This window comes from Oryza glaberrima, chromosome 3 (genome assembly GCF_000147395.1).
Source record: "Oryza glaberrima chromosome 3, OglaRS2, whole genome shotgun sequence".
NCBI lineage: Eukaryota > Viridiplantae > Streptophyta > Magnoliopsida > Poales > Poaceae > Oryza > Oryza glaberrima.
Window position 1 is genome coordinate 15,973,336 of NC_068328.1, and position 19,363 is coordinate 15,992,698.

General features: G+C 40.1%; 2 protein-coding genes across 2 annotated transcripts; both read left to right on the forward strand.

The window, feature by feature from the left end:
* The first annotated feature begins 2,353 nt into the window (after positions 1 to 2,353).
* LOC127767990 (3beta-hydroxysteroid-dehydrogenase/decarboxylase-like) lies at positions 2,354 to 8,296 on the forward strand. The gene is made up of 12 exons (XM_052293488.1): positions 2,354 to 2,715; positions 3,882 to 3,971; positions 4,313 to 4,446; positions 4,538 to 4,708; positions 4,904 to 5,026; positions 5,102 to 5,181; positions 6,497 to 6,695; positions 6,857 to 6,953; positions 7,042 to 7,216; positions 7,339 to 7,495; positions 7,610 to 7,676; positions 7,770 to 8,296. The coding sequence occupies exons 1-12, from the start codon at positions 2,466 to 2,468 to the stop codon at positions 7,910 to 7,912; spliced, it is 1,686 nt and encodes a 561-aa protein (XP_052149448.1). The 5' UTR covers positions 2,354 to 2,465; the 3' UTR covers positions 7,913 to 8,296.
* A 2,328-nt stretch (positions 8,297 to 10,624) lies between these two features.
* LOC127765139 (uncharacterized) lies at positions 10,625 to 16,508 on the forward strand. The gene is made up of 6 exons (XM_052289980.1): positions 10,625 to 11,059; positions 11,165 to 11,272; positions 14,896 to 15,063; positions 15,155 to 15,326; positions 16,010 to 16,083; positions 16,182 to 16,508. Exons 1-6 carry the CDS (start codon positions 10,691 to 10,693, stop codon positions 16,260 to 16,262), a joined length of 972 nt encoding a protein of 323 aa, XP_052145940.1. The 5' UTR covers positions 10,625 to 10,690; the 3' UTR covers positions 16,263 to 16,508.
* Positions 16,509 to 19,363: the final 2,855 nt, after the last annotated feature.

Consider the following 19,363-nt stretch of genomic DNA (forward strand, 5'->3'; position numbering starts at 1 on the left):
TCTGAGTGAAACTTGCTTGCACAAGACTTGCAATTTAAGGCATAGTCCATTGTTCAAGTTGTGAATAAGTGTAGCTTGGAGTTCTAGGTGGATGTTCAACCGCTGGTATATAAATGGTACATTGGAAAAAAGGCAAATCTCAATGGGATTTTGAGATTTGGTGGGGGATTGTTGGAGTTAATAGATAGGCCTTAGCCCATTCGAAGATTAATTCTTTGAAAAATCACAAAAGCCCACCTTATGGGATGGCATGCATGGAGAGCTTAGTACCACCTTGCCAATTCTAGGAGAGAGAGATGTCCTTATAAGGGAGGATGCTCTCCTGGGCACTTGGCATGTGAGGTGGAGAGAAGAGGGAGAACACACGCGCATGCTCAATCGCTTGGCCTGGCATGGCAGCACAATTTTGTTTTGTTGCGGGAAATTCGGATCTATTTTTTTGGAAACACTCCGAATAATCTAGTGCGTAAAACGGCATGGAGTCCGGATAAGTTACGCACGACTTATCCGGTTCGGTTATGTGGAGTGCGGATCTATTTTTTGGAAACACTCCGAATAATCCGGTGCGTAAAACGGCATGGAGTCCGGATAAGTTACGCACGATTTATCCGGTTCGGTTATGCGGAGTGGAGATCATGCAGGCGTCCTGATCAAGCGTCCTGATATCTCTATATAAGTCGAGCCGCCGCCTCCACGCAATATACGTAAAATCAATCTATGGTTTGCCTCCTCTTCTGTACTACACCATCACTCTTAGTCTACTCCATTCCGCTCGTCGGCGTGCACCGGTGATCGGGTGAGCAGGTCTCCGGAACCTTCACCTTCAACGTTCTGAATCGGGAAAAGGCGGCAATAAGGTTTTTGGAAGGCGCTTCGCGCAACTGCTCCCTGTTCGACCATAACGGCTCGTCTTCCTCTTCGCTCGCGTGCTGCACGTCGTCGTCAATGCCCGCAACTGCGAGTCCTTCATGCATGTTGTGAATATTCGATTTGTTCATGCTTTACTATCTAGTTTACATGTGTAGATCTTATAATGCGTTTATGCTAGTTTGCATCTGCGATGTCATGATTTATTTATGGTATAAATTAAATTATTATGTGTGCTTATAATTTCAACAGTTATATATAACAAAAACTTTTAAAGTGTGTCCTATGTACGTAAACTTTCTATGCATACCTAATGCATATCAACTAGCAAATATCAAAGAAAATTGTATAAAAAGGTTAGGCATGTACTTTCAATAGTAATACACATATGCGTAAACTATTATCTTCAAATTAATATATTTTAGCCGTAAAAAAAGATAGCATACTAACCATATACTCCCTCCGTCCAAAGCCACTTGTCGTTAAGTATATTTTTCGGATGAAGGGAATAGAAGAAATTGATACTCTCTTCGTTTTATATTATAATTGGCTTTTAACTTTTTTTTTCTTAATCAACCTTCTTTATGCTTTACTAAATTTGTAAAGAACTTTAGCAATATCTAAAATACCAAATTAGTTTCATTAAAATTAACTTTTAATATGTTTTGGTAATATGTTTGTTTTGTGTTAAAATTATTATTTAATTGAGTAAATTTCACAATGCACCATATATTTTGACCAAAGTTTCACAATGGACAAGGGCCAAATCAACCTTTTCACTTAACACCACGTATCTTTGCACTAGTTGGCACTTTGGACTAGGGTTGAGCACATCAATTGAAGTTGTCAGAGAAAAGCTAGTTTAAATCATTATTTTTAGTTCCATACTATTAAGATAAATATCTTTAGAAAGAAATAGCAAATCACAAAACACTTTTTTCAGCAAATCACACTAAAATAATGATGCGAACATGTTTAAAAGTGGCACAAAATGATCTATACATAGGGGCAAATGAATAAAAATAAAATAGAAAATAGTTAATTACCACTCACACTGAAAAGAAGGAAGAAAACATAAAATGTTTTGCCTTTTATAATTATCCCTTTATAAATCATATAAACTTTTAATTTTCACATTCCCTTGCTTTACTCACCCCTAGTCCAAACTAAAAACTTATGTAAAGATATATGGTGTTAAGTGAAAACATTGATTTCACCCTAGTCCATTATGAAATCTTGGTCAAAATATGTGGCCCAATGTGAAATTTACTCTATTTAATTTTTTAATAAATTTAATCAAACTTAAGAAAAATCAATAAAAAAGTTAAAATGACTCTTAATATGAAACCGATGGAATAATAAGATATTGGTCAACCGAACAGGTCACCCAGTTTCAGAAAAAAAAAAAAAAAAAAAAAAAAAAAAACAGGGTCGCCCCGGCCACGCACACTGATGCTCTGCTCTCTGACGAGATGGGCCCACAGGGGTGCCGCAAAAAGCCACAGATCGGAGGTCAGGAGATCGCGAGCCAAGCCGCCGGCGGACTCAGCCGATAAACTGTGTGTGCCTCGAATTTAACGACGACGGCGAGCGGCGAGATGGCGGCGGCGGCGGCGGGAGGCGGCGACGGGAGATGGTGCGTGGTGACGGGCGGCCGCGGCTTCGCGGCGAGGCACCTGGTGGCGATGCTGCTACGCTCCGGCGAGTGGCTGGTGCGCGTGGCCGACCTGCCCCCCGCCATCGCGCTCGACCGCGACGAGGAGGAGGGGATCCTAGGCGCCGCCCTGCGGGAGGGCCGGGCTGCCTACGCCTCCGCGGACCTCCGCAACAAGGCCCAGGTGGCCGCAGGTGCGTGTCATCTCCCCGTTTTCGCTTCCCCCAGATCGCTGCGCGGGTAGGTTTTTGGTTGTGGTTGGTGATGTGTTTGATTCGTACTTACTGGGGTAAAAGGTCAGAGTACGGCGTGTCACACGAGCGTATCGGCTAGACATGGCCAGCGTGATTTAGTTGGCAATCCAGATCGAGCCCGAATTCATTTTGTCGAAATATCCATTCAGTTCGATGTGTTGGTATGCTGGGACTGATCCTAGTTTCATCATACCTATATTGAAAGTACATGATGTTAGTGTCATTGTTGCCAATGCACTCTATTAGCTTGACATTGTATTTGTTGCAATGGCACACTGACTGGAACTAATTAAATAGTTGTTCCAATGAGGGTCTCTCCTGATATGGATTCAAGAAGTGGTGGTATCAGACCAGCAATTAAGGTCTGTTTGCATTGCGATGGATTATGATAATCTCGTTTGGTGCAATAGCTTTTAGACAGTTTGGTGTTTGGCAAACAATAATACTGTCATGTTCCAAAAATGTGAAATAATTGGGAGAGACATGAGTTAGATAACATGTTTTCTATAACCTTAATTTGATCTGTATAATGAAGTATAAACATTTCAAGTTTTAATTTTTGTAGCAACTTAGAACATAAGTACAACGCAGCACAGCACAGCGTAGCAAGCACAAACTGAGCCTAATTATGGAGTTTCTGCTGCCTACTTAATGTTTCTTACTGTGTAACTAGAACTGCGATTGTCCTAGAGGGGCTTGGTCAGCTGACATTTATTCATTTCCTTGAAATGGCTAGGGAAAAAAGGTCTCATATTATGCTGCATATCTGAGGGGGGGGGGGGGGTGGGGGGAAAGATAATATGTATTGGGGACTCCTGTAACTTGTCTGTTGATTTACTTTCACACATCTTCTGTTACTTACAATTTTATAGTTATCTAGTTTGTTAATTTCCTGCGGTCTTTCCACTAGGTTCTGTCATCCTGATACTTGTGTTTTTTAAGTTACTACCTCTGGCCACTAAAGGAAAATTGATGTTTTGTGTATTGACATAACCTCCAAAACACACATTGACCCACTACTTTATTCTTTAGAGCCGAATAAAATAGTGTGACATTACTCAATTTCATTGTTTGATGTCCAATGCATATATATTCTTAATGTGCAGCTTTTGAGGGGGCTGAAGTTGTTTTCCACATGGCTGCACCAGATTCGTCTATCAACAACTTTCACCTTCATTATTCAGTTAATGTTGAGGGTTGGTACTTCTAACTTGTATGCCATGCAGCTTTGGTTCTTAATTATCATTGTACAGATTGTTGTTTATGAGATATCGATCCAGTTATTTTTATTTTCAATAAATATCTATAACATGGAGGATTTGCCACTCGTGACACTGACACGTGGGACCAGGATACACATGTCAGTGAGACATGGTGTGGTAAATCATTTTCTAATCATTAATAATCATTTTCAATAAATATCAATTTTTTTCAATATTAGTAACATTAATTTTGGATTATTTTTTCTAATCATTTTCAATGATATAGTACTGCATTAAAGTTTGTCTATGTGAGACTTGTACAATGCATTTCACAGGAACAAAGAATGTCATTGACTCTTGCATCCGTTGCAAGGTGAAGAGACTTATCTACACCAGTTCACCAAGTGTAGTTTTCGATGGAATTCATGGAATCTTTGATGCAGATGAATCAATGCCTTACCCAGACAAGGTCTTCCTATTTTTCATGGATTACATTCTTGTGATTTGTCATTGCTTCATCTTTATCCCATATTTCCTAACAAGAGCTTTTCTTACTTCAGTTTAATGATTCATATTCAGAAACAAAGGCAGATGCAGAAAAGTTGGTCATGAAGGCTAATGGTAGGGATGGGCTTCTTACTTGTTGTATACGCCCAAGTAGCATTTTTGGCCCTGGTGATAAGCTACTGGTTCCTTCTCTGGTTACTGCTGCAAGGGCAGGAAAGTCTAAGGTAAGAATGGCTTGCATGTCTGTAAACATTGGTATGCTAGGTTTGATCTCATTTCTCGTTGTCCATGTTCACATGTTGATATGGACTATTTCAATATTGTAGGATCAGAATGCTATTTATAAGTAGCAAAAATAATATCGAACAAACTAACACTTGAATTACTTTTTTATGCTTGTTCCAAAATTTCATCGCTAGTACATTATTGGTGATGGGAGCAACTACTATGATTTCACCTATGTGGAGAATGTGGCATATGGCCATGTTTGTGCAGAGAAAACTCTATCATCTGAAGATGGTGCAAAGAGAGCTGCTGGAAAAGTATGGTCCCTTCTTTGCATTTCACTTTTTAACAACCAGGAGTCCATAATATTATTGTTTTTTATTTGTTTCCAGACCTATTTCATAACAAATATGGAGGCTATAAAATTCTGGGAGTTCATGTCGTTGATTTTGGAAGGACTCGGATATGAAAGGTATTGATTTGAAAATACAAATGGTCTTCTACATGCTTAGATTTATTTTCTGAGGAACATCATTGATAGTGTCTCAGTATGCTGTACCATAATTAGGCCCTGTTTGATTTAGCTTAAGATTATTATAATCCAGATTATTAGCAGTAATATGAAACAAACAGATAGATTATTATAATCTAGAACCCAGATTACTATAATCTGATAATCTCCTCCAAAGGTGCTTTTTTTCAGATAAAAGGAAATAGTGCATTGTGGACATTCACTGAATTATGCTTTGTAGTTTTAGAGGTTATGTCAAAACTATCAGTTTTCTACAACTTCATCAGGGTATGACAATAGAACATGACAGCTTCTTTACTACTCGGGCAGTTTGGCAGGCTGTGTCCCCCTTTAATACACTAATGCAGTGTTCACCTTTACACCATTAAAGGGGGTGTTTTGATGGTCCGAGTTTGTGTCACGTGCTAGAATTATTTGGGATGAAACGGGTTGAAGGGGAATAAACTGGATCATAATAGAGGAAATAACAAGGAATGGCCCTGAACCTAAACAGCGCGATGCTCTCCGTCGCACTGAGAAGGCAGGGCCGATGGGCACTAAGATAAATCTTGATCTAATGCCTATCCTAATCCAGGCTAGGTCCCTCCTTATATAGATGGAGAGGAATTCCTAATCTAATCCCTATCCTAACAGACTCTATCCAACTGAGCTACAACTGAGCTCCTCAATCCTATCCAACTAAACTACGTACTTACCGCAAGGGGTTCCAATTGGGCCTAGGAGTTCTGGCCCAATGCCCATTACAGTTTGGCACCATGCTCGTGAAGGATGGACCTGTCTTATGGAGTTGCAGTGTTCTGATAAATCATTCACTAACATTGTATTTTTCTCGAACTCCTAGTATAGTATCAGCAAGCTGGTATTTTTGATGGAAATAATTGCACTTTTTTGAAAAATAATTATTATATAAGTTTGATAGCCTACTGAGATGATTTCTGTTGGTTATGTCATTAGTTTTCTGGAGAGCATTTTAACTGTGTACCAAAATATTAATATCTTAAGGGATGAGGAGCGGAATCATTACAGTTCATTTACTTGATAATTTAGCTTAGCTGGATCTCCTGATTACATGTGCTACTGATATCAAACCGAGTGTTACAGCTCTCAGTAGTATCTGCTGGAGTAGATTTGGTCTTCTGCTATTGTATCTATGTCCCTGCAGGATGAGTTTGAGGATCGACAGTGAAGGATACATCTTATACATACATGAGTTTATCAATTACCATTGTACTAATGCATTAGAACTTTGTGGCAGGCCTTCAATAAAAATACCAGTTTCTGTTATGATGCCAGTGGCTCATATGGTAGAATGGACTTATAAGACGTTCGCTCGCTATGGAATGAAAATTCCTCAGCTTACTCCTTCAAGGATCCGGCTCCTGTCTTGCAATAGAACATTCAGCTGCTCAAGAGCAAAAGATCAGCTTGGTTATGAACCCATTGTGTCACTCAAGGTGTTTATCTGTGATTCATAATGTGATTAGTAATAGCTCTTGATATATTTGTGTGTGTGGTACTGTGGTGGTTTATACCTACTCAATAGCTCTAGATAGTCCATACCTACTTCCCTTCTTGAAGGTTCTCACACATGCAACTGACCAATTCTAAAATTCAGGATGGACTTAAGAGAACAATAGAGTCATATCCCCATCTGCAAGCACAAAATCAAAGGAGCATATCAAAAGCCTCAATTTTCCTTGGCAATGGAAATCGTATGAATATCTCTCACACACACATGCGTGCATGCCCATGCCTTCACACCCTTCTTGAGATTATAATGAATATTGATCTTGGCTGCAGTTGCGAAGACAGTTCTCTGGGAAGACATGAAGCAAACAATGACTGTACTACTGCTACTGGCTGTTATCTACTATCATTTATTTACATGTGGTTACACCTTCATTACAGCAATGGCAAAGCTTTTCTCACTAACCGCACTGTTTTTATTCATTCATGGGATTCTGCCTGCAAATGTGTATGGTCCTCTGTCATTTTCCCTTTAACTGAATATGCCTATTATCAGCTGGTGAAACACCATCTAGGCTTTTTATCCATCTTCTGTTTCCAGATAGTGATTGTTGAATAATACTTATGCAGGTTTGGACACAAGGTTGAGAAGCTCGAGCCTTCAAATTTTCACATCACACAGGTGGAGGCGCATCATATTGCTCATTCAGTCAGCTCAACATGGAACTCTTTAGTTGGTGTGCTAAAATCTTTATGCAGAGGAAATGATTGGCCACTATTTTTCAAGGCATGGCACCTATGTGATATGTCTACATGACTAAATTAGTTTTATAATTATAAATTTCTGAGGACAAAAGTGATGTATTTTTGTGTCCAGTCTCTAACTGCTTGTTCTTGCCAGGTGGTATTCTCCCTATTGGTTGTGAGCATCCTTAGTTCCATGTCTTCGCAATCTGCATTTAAAATAGGTAATTTTAAATACCATGCTTCTCTTTTTGAATCCTGCAAAACAAGGAGCATGAGCACATGACTGATGATGAACTATCTGATGGGGAGAATAGGTATTTCTATGGCTTTCCTAGGCTTCAAAGCCTATGAGAAATGGGAGGACACCATCGATGATTTGGTGGGTAATGCATGCTCGGTTGTTACGCACTTTGTTCAGGGCCAGAAATCCTCAAGGCAGAAGCATGCAGATAATTGAATGGCATCATTTAGTGAGGTTAACTTCAATTTCAGCCATTGCTAGTTTTTCTTCCGAGAACTTCAGCCAATGTTCCTATAATGTTGTAAATTAGTTTAGAGGTTCAGATTTTGGACATTTCCTTACGGTGGTTGATGCGCTTGTAGGGAATTGAGCTATTTTTTCAAAGAGATATTTTTGCTCATTGTATTATTGTGTAGATGGATGCCTTTTCAGTTCTTACTTACCAAACCTGTAAGAGTGCCTGTGCCTAGGAAAGACGAGTTTTACCATTGCCAATGTTTCTCTGACTAGCCAATGTCAGGAAAGACGAGATTTTTTTTTTAAAAAAAAAAAACTTATCACTCATTTTAATGCCTACAAACTATTGAGCCATTTTTTAGTAACTTCTCTGTACATCCCTTGAATGAGCTAGCCACACACAGCTCTCAAAGTAGTGTTGTTCAATGGCTCGACTTCACAAGCGGTTGAGAAACTCAATAGCAACATCCAGGTATCGGCCTCGGACCGTAAGCGATCGGAAAATAATGAAAATAATTTGTATGTAAATCTTTTATATATATATATATATATATATATATGTGTTTTAACGACTTAAAAGTTAATGTTAAAAAAGAAATTATGTTTAAAATATGTTAGAAACAACTTAAAAATTAAGTTGGAAAATTCAAATTTTGGCTTTGACTTTGCTTTTTAGGCACCAATAGGGCTCATTGATAGCAACACTTTAGGCTATGTTCGTTTGTCTAGGTTGGGTACACTTCCCTCCTGCACGGAAAACAGAGCAATCCATTAGTGCGTGATTAATTAATTATTTGTTTTTTTTCAAAAATGGATCAATATGAATTTTTTAAGCAACTTTCGTATACAAACTTTTTATAAAAAACGCACCATTTAACAGTTTGAAAAGCGTATGTGCGGAAAACGAGGAGGGGGAGTTGGGAACCATGACATTGGAACAGAGCCTAAGGTTGAGTTGGGGAGCGAGGGTTAGGAACCTCATTCCCAACATACAAAACGGAACGAATGTTAGTGCATAATTTACTAAGTATTAGCTAAAATAAATTTGAAAAATGGATTATTATGATTTTTTAAAGCAACATTCCTATAGAATTTTTTTTTTAAAAAAATACGCATCGTTTAGTAGTTTGGGAAATATACGCGCGGAAAACGAGGGAGGTAAGTCGGGAAAGGTGGGGGAAGAACATAGGTTAAAATTCCCTTCACAAGGACTGCATTCGTGGCAAGGAGACCAATGAGATGTTTCAACCCCAAAGAGGCTGTTGCCTACACTGTCGTGTAGGCCAGCATGTTATGAAGTTTTGATGCTTGATACCTCACAATTTTTTATTAGATAATAAAATTTATTCTAGTTTTTTTGCTTTAAAAAATTTACAACTAATTCACAAAAGATGATAGAATGAATGACTCAGAGATACAAAATTATAACTTGATTAAAAACAACAAAACTATTTATAGCACCATCATTAAGACATATACTCCCATCTACAATTGGCTAGATTATATATAATTGTCGGTTTTTTAACAAGTTATAAGAATTGTATGTAGCCATATCTTCCTCAAACCAGAAAAGCGGAAATTTTCAAATTCGTGCAGGTTTCTTGTATTGATTGAATTCACTCTCATCACCGTGGACAACTTATGTTGAGCCAAAATGAAGACAACATCGGAGAATAACTGAGCTATAAATAAGTCATTACCAGCTATTACCAGATCATGCCACCGCCATTACCAGCTAACCCGATCTAACAAGGACATCACCACAAGAACACCTTACCAATAAGGAGAGAACCACAAGGACATCGCACCAACAAGAAACATCCAATGTGATGCCCTTAAGAAGGTCATGACATTTAAAATGTCACCATCTCTATTATGGTCATCCGGAATAAGGTTTTCATCTGGAGATTCCACCTGAAGGCCAAGGCAAGGTAGAGAGAGGGAGTGTCGTGCCACTGCCTACAGGAAGATATAAGTGGTGTCCATAGGCATCGCTGCAGTAAGTTGAAACGGCGCTAGTGCCAATGCATTGTTGCCATCCTCTTGCTTTACTTGCTCATAGTTGTCCTCTTGCCTCGTCGTGTCGCACCTCATGATTTACGTTGTTGTAGTCTCTTTTTGATCACCAACAATTTCTATTACATTTTGATTCTGTACGGCTTTGATACAACGCTGCTTGCATGTTAGGTTTAGATCATTCCGTGTAGCCGCAGTAGGCTGTTAAGTAGACGAATAGTCTCTTCGAAGAATTGTCAATATCTTGTTTCTCATCTCACATGGATTTAAGATCGGTCATCGCCTTTCCTTGTTCTTCTTAGTTCATCAATCATCATGATGAAATATTGGCAGTAATCTTGCTTTATTATCTGAACGAACTCTCATCCAGTGGTTGTAATTTCACTTGTGTAAATAAATTTGAGCTAACCAAATATTACCAGCCTAAAACGAAGCAGGGCCCCAGTGCAGGTTGGTCTGGGGGTGGAGTGAGTCATATGTACACGTGTTGGGGCGATGAAGGCATACGTGGCACGCGAGGGGTCCCCAGGTCTCCTTCCCAGCGGCGAGCGAATCTCCGTCGTCCGCTCCGTGGGCCCAACCTGCGGCGGACGATCCGATCTCGCCGCCACCTCTAGTCCTCCTCACTCCTCACCCCCCCTCCCCCCCCCCCCCCCCCCCCCCCCCCCCCCGCCACCGCCTCGCCATTTCTTCGAGCAGGTGAGGCGCACGCGCACTTCGCCGCTCCGCTGCACCCCCACGATGGCCTCCTCGCTCGCCGCGCGCCGCCTCCTCTCCCGCTCCGCCGCCGCCGCGTCCCGCCGCCTCGTCCCCTGCGCCTCGTCCGCGACCCCGCGCGCTGCCCCCGCTGCTCTTCGCCGCTTCTTCTCTGCGGAAGCCTCGACGCCGCCACCGACGCCGCCGACGCCACCACTCCCGCCGCCGCCTCTGGAGCCCACCGTCGAGCCGCCCAAGTCGGAGGGCGCCTCCTCCTCTTCCGCCTCGTCTTCCGCCGGCGCCGGAGGAGCCCATCGGTCGGCGCCGGGGGCCTCGGCGGGGGCTCGCCGCGCCGGCGGCACGGGCTACGAGGAGGAGCAGGAGAAAGTGCTCCGCGCGTCGCTGCTCCACGTGGTATCAATTCGGGCTCCCTCGAGATCTGCTTCCATTTCCGCCTATCTAGCAGCGTAGTGAGTAATTTTCTGAACGTCTGGTTGATGGTTTGGTTGTGCGTTGTAGCCAAGGATGGGGTGGAGCGAGTCAGCCATGATCGCCGGGGCGAGGGACGTGGGTGTGTCGCCGGCCATCGTCGGTGCTTTCCCGAGGAAGGAGGCTGCGCTCGTTGAGGTAACTTTGCTTACGGTGGTGGGACTATCTTGTGTATCTTTTTCAATCGGTGGTGATTCGCAATGTTCTTGGCAAGAAAAGAATATTCTGGGATGCTAGTACATTGTACTGGAGAGGTAAGGAGGGGACATAGTGATAGTGTACTCGAGGTATGATGATTTGGATATGCATCTATTGAATTTGGATCAGAACCTATAGGTAGCTAACACAACGAATGCTGTCAGTCATTGCCTCATTGGTATGATAATTGTTGTGCACCTAATGGATGATGCTCGTGATGAACATGAGTGCTTCAAGTTTGTGATGTGATTCATGACTTCTATTTTGTGAACTGATATTAGCACTTGTAGTTGTAGAATGTAGATAAACCTTCCAGGCAAGCGTTGTTGTACTACATGGATAAAAGCATGAATAATTTGTACCTAGAAGCTACTAGAGTGTTATAACTGTGATATATGGATTATTTCACATTCATAATAGGGCTTGTGGTATCTGTTGAGAATATCTTAGATTATTCTTAAAGTTGGTTCATGACTGAAATGAATAGATTTTGGATTAAACTTAATTATGTTCATATCTTGATTCTGAAAATGCTAATCAATTGTAAATAAGGTGATCATAAAAGTCAGACCTGCTTGATATCCAGACCCACTTTAGGTTTGGGAATGTTGTGGTGTTGTTTTTGCTTGGAAGTATAGTGACATGTATTTCGGGAATACATAGACAAATCCCTATCTAAATTTGGTAGTAGGGGTCCTGTGCACTTAAATTGCACATTTTTATTGTTGAATATACATGCTTTGTGTTCTACAAAAGAAAACTGCATTTCCCCCAGTTTCTAGTTTCAACTTCTAATTGAAGCATTGATTTTTCTTTACACTTTTGGTATTGACTTGGTATCACTACAAATTAAATATTGGCCTCTCCTACTAAAGTGCTCATTTTATGTGAAGTTATGAACAGTTCAATGTTTTCTGAGTGACAATTTTATTGAATTGTTATAAATGCATGACCATCATAGCAGGTAAAATCTGGGGAAATATTGATGAAATACAAGCAATGTAACCCATTTCTCCATATGCACAAACCATGGATCTTTTTCGGCAATAGTGCTATTATATTGTGTTATGTTTCATATTTGGTTACTAGTGAGCATTGTTTCATGAAAGCATTGGCATGCAGATGTTTTCATTCTGTCTCATGCTGTAGCTGGGTCAGTATGGTGGATGCCAGTCCCATAGGGCAATATCTGTTAGTCAGCTATAATGAGGGAAGTGCGGGGTCCCATTAATGAGGGAAGTGAGGGATGGGTTAGTCAACTATGATGCCAGTCCCATAGGGCAATATCTGTTAGTCAACTATAATAAGGGATGGGTTACTTTATAGTAAGATGAGATTTGGTATGTCTTAGGATGAGGGAAGTGGAACTTATGGAACCAAGAGCTGGGAGCATACCAGATGCAACCCATCATTATGATGCTATCATTCAACCCTGTTTCAGTTGGGGGTACCAAATCAATCTGAAAAGCTCACATAAGAATCAATGATATAGGCTATGGAAATCTGGCACTTCAAAATTTCAGCTGCGAACTCAAAGTGCCTTTGAAGAAAACAAAAATACAGGAACAATAGGATTTACTTAATAACCTTGATTTATTTTACTTGTTACTCTTAATTCCACGAACTTGAAATTTATACATAGGTGACAGAGAGTATACTTGTCAGTACATTTTCCTGGACTATGACATGTTGATTGGGTACCTCAAAAAAACTGAGTTGCATGATTATACTATGCTAAGTTGTTTAATGGTCAGCAGCTCAGTTTTGAGAAACACTGTAGAGGAAAACATGTTTTTTTTTCCCAGAAGACTCCTTGATCCTTAAATAAACACTATTCCTCTGGCTCTGACACCTTTCCTGCTTCACCATGGAAAACATCACAAATTACATAGGGATGCCCCTTGCTCAGCCAATAGTGCTGCATCTTCCTTCAAGAATTCATAATTCTAGTTGTATATTTTCAATCACTATGAATGTAACTGTTTAATTTGAAAACCTGGTTGTTGTCACAGCTGGCCATGACAAACTTGCTACAATTCTTCTCATCCTCATCAATTGTGAATCGTCACCAGTTGCTATGCTTGAGCGAAACAGCCTAGATTGTTAATCTGACTTCTTAGATAAGAGTTCAGATTGTGAAATGTTTCTGTGAGAATTAAGTGCTTCCGTTTGTGCAGTAAGGTTGATGTTTATTTGTTAACTTTCTCTTAATCTTAACTAGGGGATATCCCCACGAAATTTTGCGTGGACTAGTTGAATTGAATTGGATTTAACTATATTTTGTACACACCAGATATTAGAAGTCGGATACTCAGATTGGACTTATACAACTCTTCTCTTCTCTTTCTATAGATACAATTGTACTTTCTGTACAGCTATTACTACCAATTTACACCGTTATAATTTGGTCCCACCACGATCTAATGGCATAGATTTTATACTTTTTCTCCGATTAATATGGTAATCTCTAGGCATACTTTGTATACAACTATTGCTACCAATCTACACTGTTATAACTTGGTCCCACCATGATCTAATGGCATAGATTTTTCTCTCTGATTAATGTGGTAATTTCTAGGCCTCCAGAGCAAATGTGGTGCCTCTTTTTAGAGTTATCTTCATAATATAATAGATAGATGGATGCCCTGCCAAGTCTTCTGCGCATTCCCGGAGAAAACATAGTTGTGCATCCTTTTCTGTATGTGCATGTCTGGGCAACATAGGGTGCTACTCATCAATTTTTTAAAAATAGATGCTCTTTGAAAGAGGGCAACAAAGAAGAGGGAAAAGGATAGACAATTTGTGGGAGTAGCCACAGAATATGAAGGAACTCAACAAGAAGGAAAACGAATCACATGTTGCATTGTTAGTGGATAATGGTTAATCCACAATATTTTGACTGGTTTGAGTGACAAGCAGTAGGGTTGGGTTAATTACAGCTACCAAACGTTTCTAGAGTTGAAATACTTAAAAATAAATCTGAGGGTACATTACAAAGTCTCCTGTTTAAGAGTTGTGACAGTATTTGGCTGTAAATTTATTTATGCATTGTTTGTGACTTTCTCTAGTGAAGCCCTTGCTGTTATCTTGAAGAAACAAAGTAGACAAGTTTCCTATCAATACTAAGAATGTTCGAATTATATTTATCCTTATTTTTTCATTTTTATTACTATCAATGTTGCAAAATAGATGAAGTAATTTGAGTTCATCTAGTTTTTCTCTCCTTTTTTTTGTAATGGTGATTTGGTGCCCAAAACAAATTTTCATGATTGCGCCTTCTATTATGGCTTCTTCCCACGTTCAAACATAGTATGACCTCTTAACTTAAGCAGGTCTGCCAGGTAATTGAACTAAAATACTCGATAGGAATTCTAGGGAGATGTCTTAGTTTACTTAGCCTACAATATGTTTTGGGATGTTCCAAAACCTTCTGAAAAACAGTGACAGTGTAGCAGACTCATGACATAAAAATAGTAGTAGTAATCTTTTGCACGTTAACAGTGTATACTATGAAACAAAGCCTCAATGAGCCTACTCTGACCGTTCTGTTTACTTATGTGCAGTTTTTCATGGATGACTGCCTTCAACAACTCATTGATCGTATTGATGCTGGAGAGGGAGAGCTGTTGAAGAACTTGGTACTGAGTGAGAGACTTTCCAAACTTGTCCGAATGAGGCTGGAAATGCAGGGACCTTATATATCAAAGTGGCCTCAAGCTCTCAGTATCCAAGTACTCCATTATCACCACCTCTTATTTTCCTTTGCATTTAACTAAATCATCTGATCCTTGTATGTCTTAACTTTATTTTTCTGTTTGACAGTCCCAACCAGCAAACATTTCAACAAGTTTAAAGCAGAGAGCTGTCCTTGTTGATGAGATTTGGCATGCTGCTGGAGATGCTGGATCAGATATTGATTGGTATGTGAAGCGTACTGTGCTTGGTGGTATCTACTCTACCTCAGAGGTGTATATGTTGACTGACAATTCTCCAGGTTGGCTTTCCTAAGCTTGATAGTTCAATTCCGATTCCTTTTATGCTTAATGTTTAAAACCAATTTTAATAAAGCGTCCTTTTGGAATACTTAGACAGCGAGTATTACAACAGAAAATGTTCCATTGCCTGAATCTCAATTTAAACTGTAAATGGCTCTAAATGCAGATAATGTACCAGCTTTAGTTTTCTGTTTAAATAAATCATAGTGAACAGGGGTTGATATATATATTTTAAAAACCTTTTCTATTTGTTCCTTCCACCGTCTTAAAGATAGTTTTGGAAGTTCAGAACTCAACACGGTAATGTGTACGCATAACGTAACAAAATGGAATCAGTAAATATCTGGGACCCTTATAGATCCTTATGTGGATATATATGTGGTTCTGTAAGGCATTTCATCCCTTTTGGTAGAAATATGGGCCTCTGTGCCCTTCAGTATCTAAAAGCTGAAAGCAGGATGAGAAACTTAAGGGCAATGATAAGGAAAGTGTATTATCTGTAACTAATGTGGTCTGTTACACGCATCCTCGTTCCTGATAGCATATACCTGTTGAGTGAACGTCTTCCTTTTTTCCTGCCTCTGAACATCATAAAGAATGATACCACGTTCACATTTTCTTCAAACGGCATTCGATATATACTTCTGTTGACCGTTTCCTCTTTCCTGTCAACGCTTGACAGATTTCCGCGATACATGGACATTTGTGAGCCGCCGTATCAAGGATGCTCTTGATCTTCAGAAAACTTTTCAGGAGGTATTAAGCACATCATGCTCAAGTCGTATGCTATTTTAGACCTCATCATCTCATTCTACGTTATCAACCTGCTGACCCGAAACGATCCTGTGTTGCAGGCCGCGTATCTAGCAGAAGCCGTCGGTGCAGGCATGGGGGGCTCCCTACAGGGTGTCCTGAACAGACTTTTCAAGAAATGAAGTGCATAAGCGTGCGTTTGATACTTTTCATTCTCGACATTTCCAATATATATCGCTTTTTCGATTCAGCTGTTAGTGCATTCCAAGTTAAATAAAGCAAACTGGATTTTGATCACGATTTGCCTACGCTGGTAGTGATGATGTACATAGTAGCATGTTTTTTTACGATGAAATATCGTCAGGACCCACATGCGCACAAAGATGAGGTTGCTAGATCTACTTAACACTTGAGTTGTTTTCTTTTCATGATTACCTGTGAACCGAAAAATGTTCAACTTGTGGTTATGTAATGTCCCACTTCAGGTAGCGTTGGTTTCGTCTTCCAATTAGAAATAATGTCAGTGGTTGGTTTTGGATTGTTTGCGTCTTGTATTAGAGTAAACGAAGGCCACTCGTAGCATCACACTGCGTGACGTCAATGCTATGAAGCTAACGAAAACGATGGGCGGTGATGCCATCTTTCACATCAAGCAAGAAATTCTCGTAATTATCGGAATCTGCTTTTTATTAGTCACTGATGCAGTCTTGGTACTCCGTCACTACTCTCTGCAGGCACCAGACAAAATTGATCACCGAAACAGTCAACGATTTCAGACAAGCGGTTCTTTTTTTAATTTTTTAAAACTCTTCCCCCTCCCTCAATACTTACTAAACAGTTCACACTAGTCATCACTTATCAGGCTCTATTCTTTATGGATGATTGATAGATTATAAATTGTTTATAAACATAAGTTAAAAAATTATATATTAAAGCCATTATAGTTTTATACAAGTTATCCAAGCAATGCAGATATAGAAACACTGATACAGAAATAACTATAGATGTCGGTTGGGAAACCCCCATGGATACTGGATTTTACAACAGGCACCAGTAGACGACACCTTTGAGGTGGTCTAGGAACCGGCACTATTGAGGTTACAGGAACTTAAAAAAAAGGTGGCTCGATTTCATCGAGCAACTTCCCTTCACCCCAACTATATTCCATCAATATTAATCGGTATCTCGAAACATCAAGAACATCCAAGAACACATAAACAGGTTGAACAAACATCCAAGAACATCCTTCTCGGCCACTGGCTTCATCGACCCAACCAACGACCACTGGTTGGAGAAGCAACAGGGACGAGAACAGCTTGGGCCCTTCCCTTCCTCTTCCTAGGATGATCTGGAACCAGAGCCAGATGAAGCCCCATCAGTCCTAGCAGGAGCAGACGATGTCGGGGTGGGGCGAGGTCACGACACCGGATGCCGCCCTGACGAGGCGCGGGCTGCGGCGATGCGGGCACCACCAAGCCAGGGGACTTGAGGGATCCATCGGCGGCAGCGTGGCCCGAGGATCTGCTGTGGTCGCCGCCGAATCCGACGCGGGAAGCTACCGTCGCCGCTAGATCCGCTCTCCACCTCCTTCGTTGCCGCAGATCAGTCCAGCCGCTTCGCCTCCTCTATGGTCGGGAGGCGAGTGGAGAGAGAGAGAGACAGGGGAGACGAGAGGATAAGGGTCACAAGTGGCTGGCCTCCCTCTACTTATCGCTCGCAAGTGGCCAACCGGCTTGGTTTAGTTATTACGGGCACCTATAGTAAATTAAAGGCGTCGGGTTTTTTTTAAAAAAAAAACACCTATAATAAATTAAAAATATCGGTTCTGTAAAAACCCCGGCACCTATATATATTATTGGTCAGTTTTTCTCTAGAACCGGTACCTATTTGTTCACGAAGGTGTCGGTTCTAGCTAACGGTACTTCGCGGGAGTGCGTCTGAGGTGGGAAAAGCACTATATGTATCGGTTTTAGCTATTTCGACACCTATAGTATCGTATCCTTTGTATTTCTGTAGTAGTGAAACTTCTAAATACATTGTAATTTAGGAACAGTGATACGCATAATCTCTATAAGTCCATAAGATTATAAGTATGTCCTTTATATGTTATATACTTCCTCTGTTTCATATTATAAGACTTTCTAGCATTTCCCATATTCATATATATGTTAGTGAATCTAGATATATATGTGCGCCTAGATTCATTAACATTTATATGAATATAAGCAATGCTAGAAAGTCTTATAACCTGAAACGGAGGTAGTATTTATATAATGTATGCTCCTAGTAATAAACACATTGTCTTTTCTTGTTTCCATTATCGGAATAAATTTATATCTAGGAAGATCTATAATTTCTTGATATACGTGTATTTCGCGTGTTTGTTTAATTAGAAACTGCACTGGGAAGTGTAACTGGAGCGATCCGATGATTATAAAAAAAAAAACAGGTAGCAAGATTACCGGTGTCGAAGAAGGATGAGTTTGGTTAAAATCATTTATATTTTGGAACGGAGGTAGTATTGAACGTGCCAATATGTAAAATCAACCGTCCTTGATAGGATATACTAAGCTATTATATTCATGCTCTCTCAAATAAAAAATAAATGAATCGAAACTGTCGTTGATCATACGTGTACGTACTTGTACAAAGAATGACATATACACTATTCCTTGACCAATCCCAACTTTATTAAGCTGGTTGGTCAATACTTATATGCGAAGATGAAGATTAATTTGCTCGTGCTAGCTAGCTATATTATAGATATAGATGAAAACAAAACAAAACGACGTGGCCGCGTTCACGTCAGGCGGCCGGCCAGCGCAAAAGTCCGACGCTGATGACTAGGAATCGCATCATCATATTCCCCGGAGTCGTCCGGTCCTGGCGTCGTTTTATCGTTTACAAACGAGTGTATGTTTTTTTTTTCCTTTTAAGAACTAATAATGAGTGGAGTGGATGTAGCTAAAAGGCCAAGGAAGACTTGGCTGACCTTGTAATGTAGTCCTTCCGAAAATTAACGTAACTAATCAAACTATAATAGAACCGTAAATTTAACACCGGATTTAAGATGTCGTATCATAAAACGTTTTATATAGATTTAGTGACATATTTCAGAGTCTCAATCCATAGCACTATAGTTTTTTTTAATGGTTTAAAGTCATGGAAGGTATAGGTTTGTAATACAATTGATGTTATATCAGTAATATTATGGTGTGATGCTTTAGGTTTGTAGTTTCATAAAAAAAATGCTAAATCTATAATTTGAGATACACGCAATTAA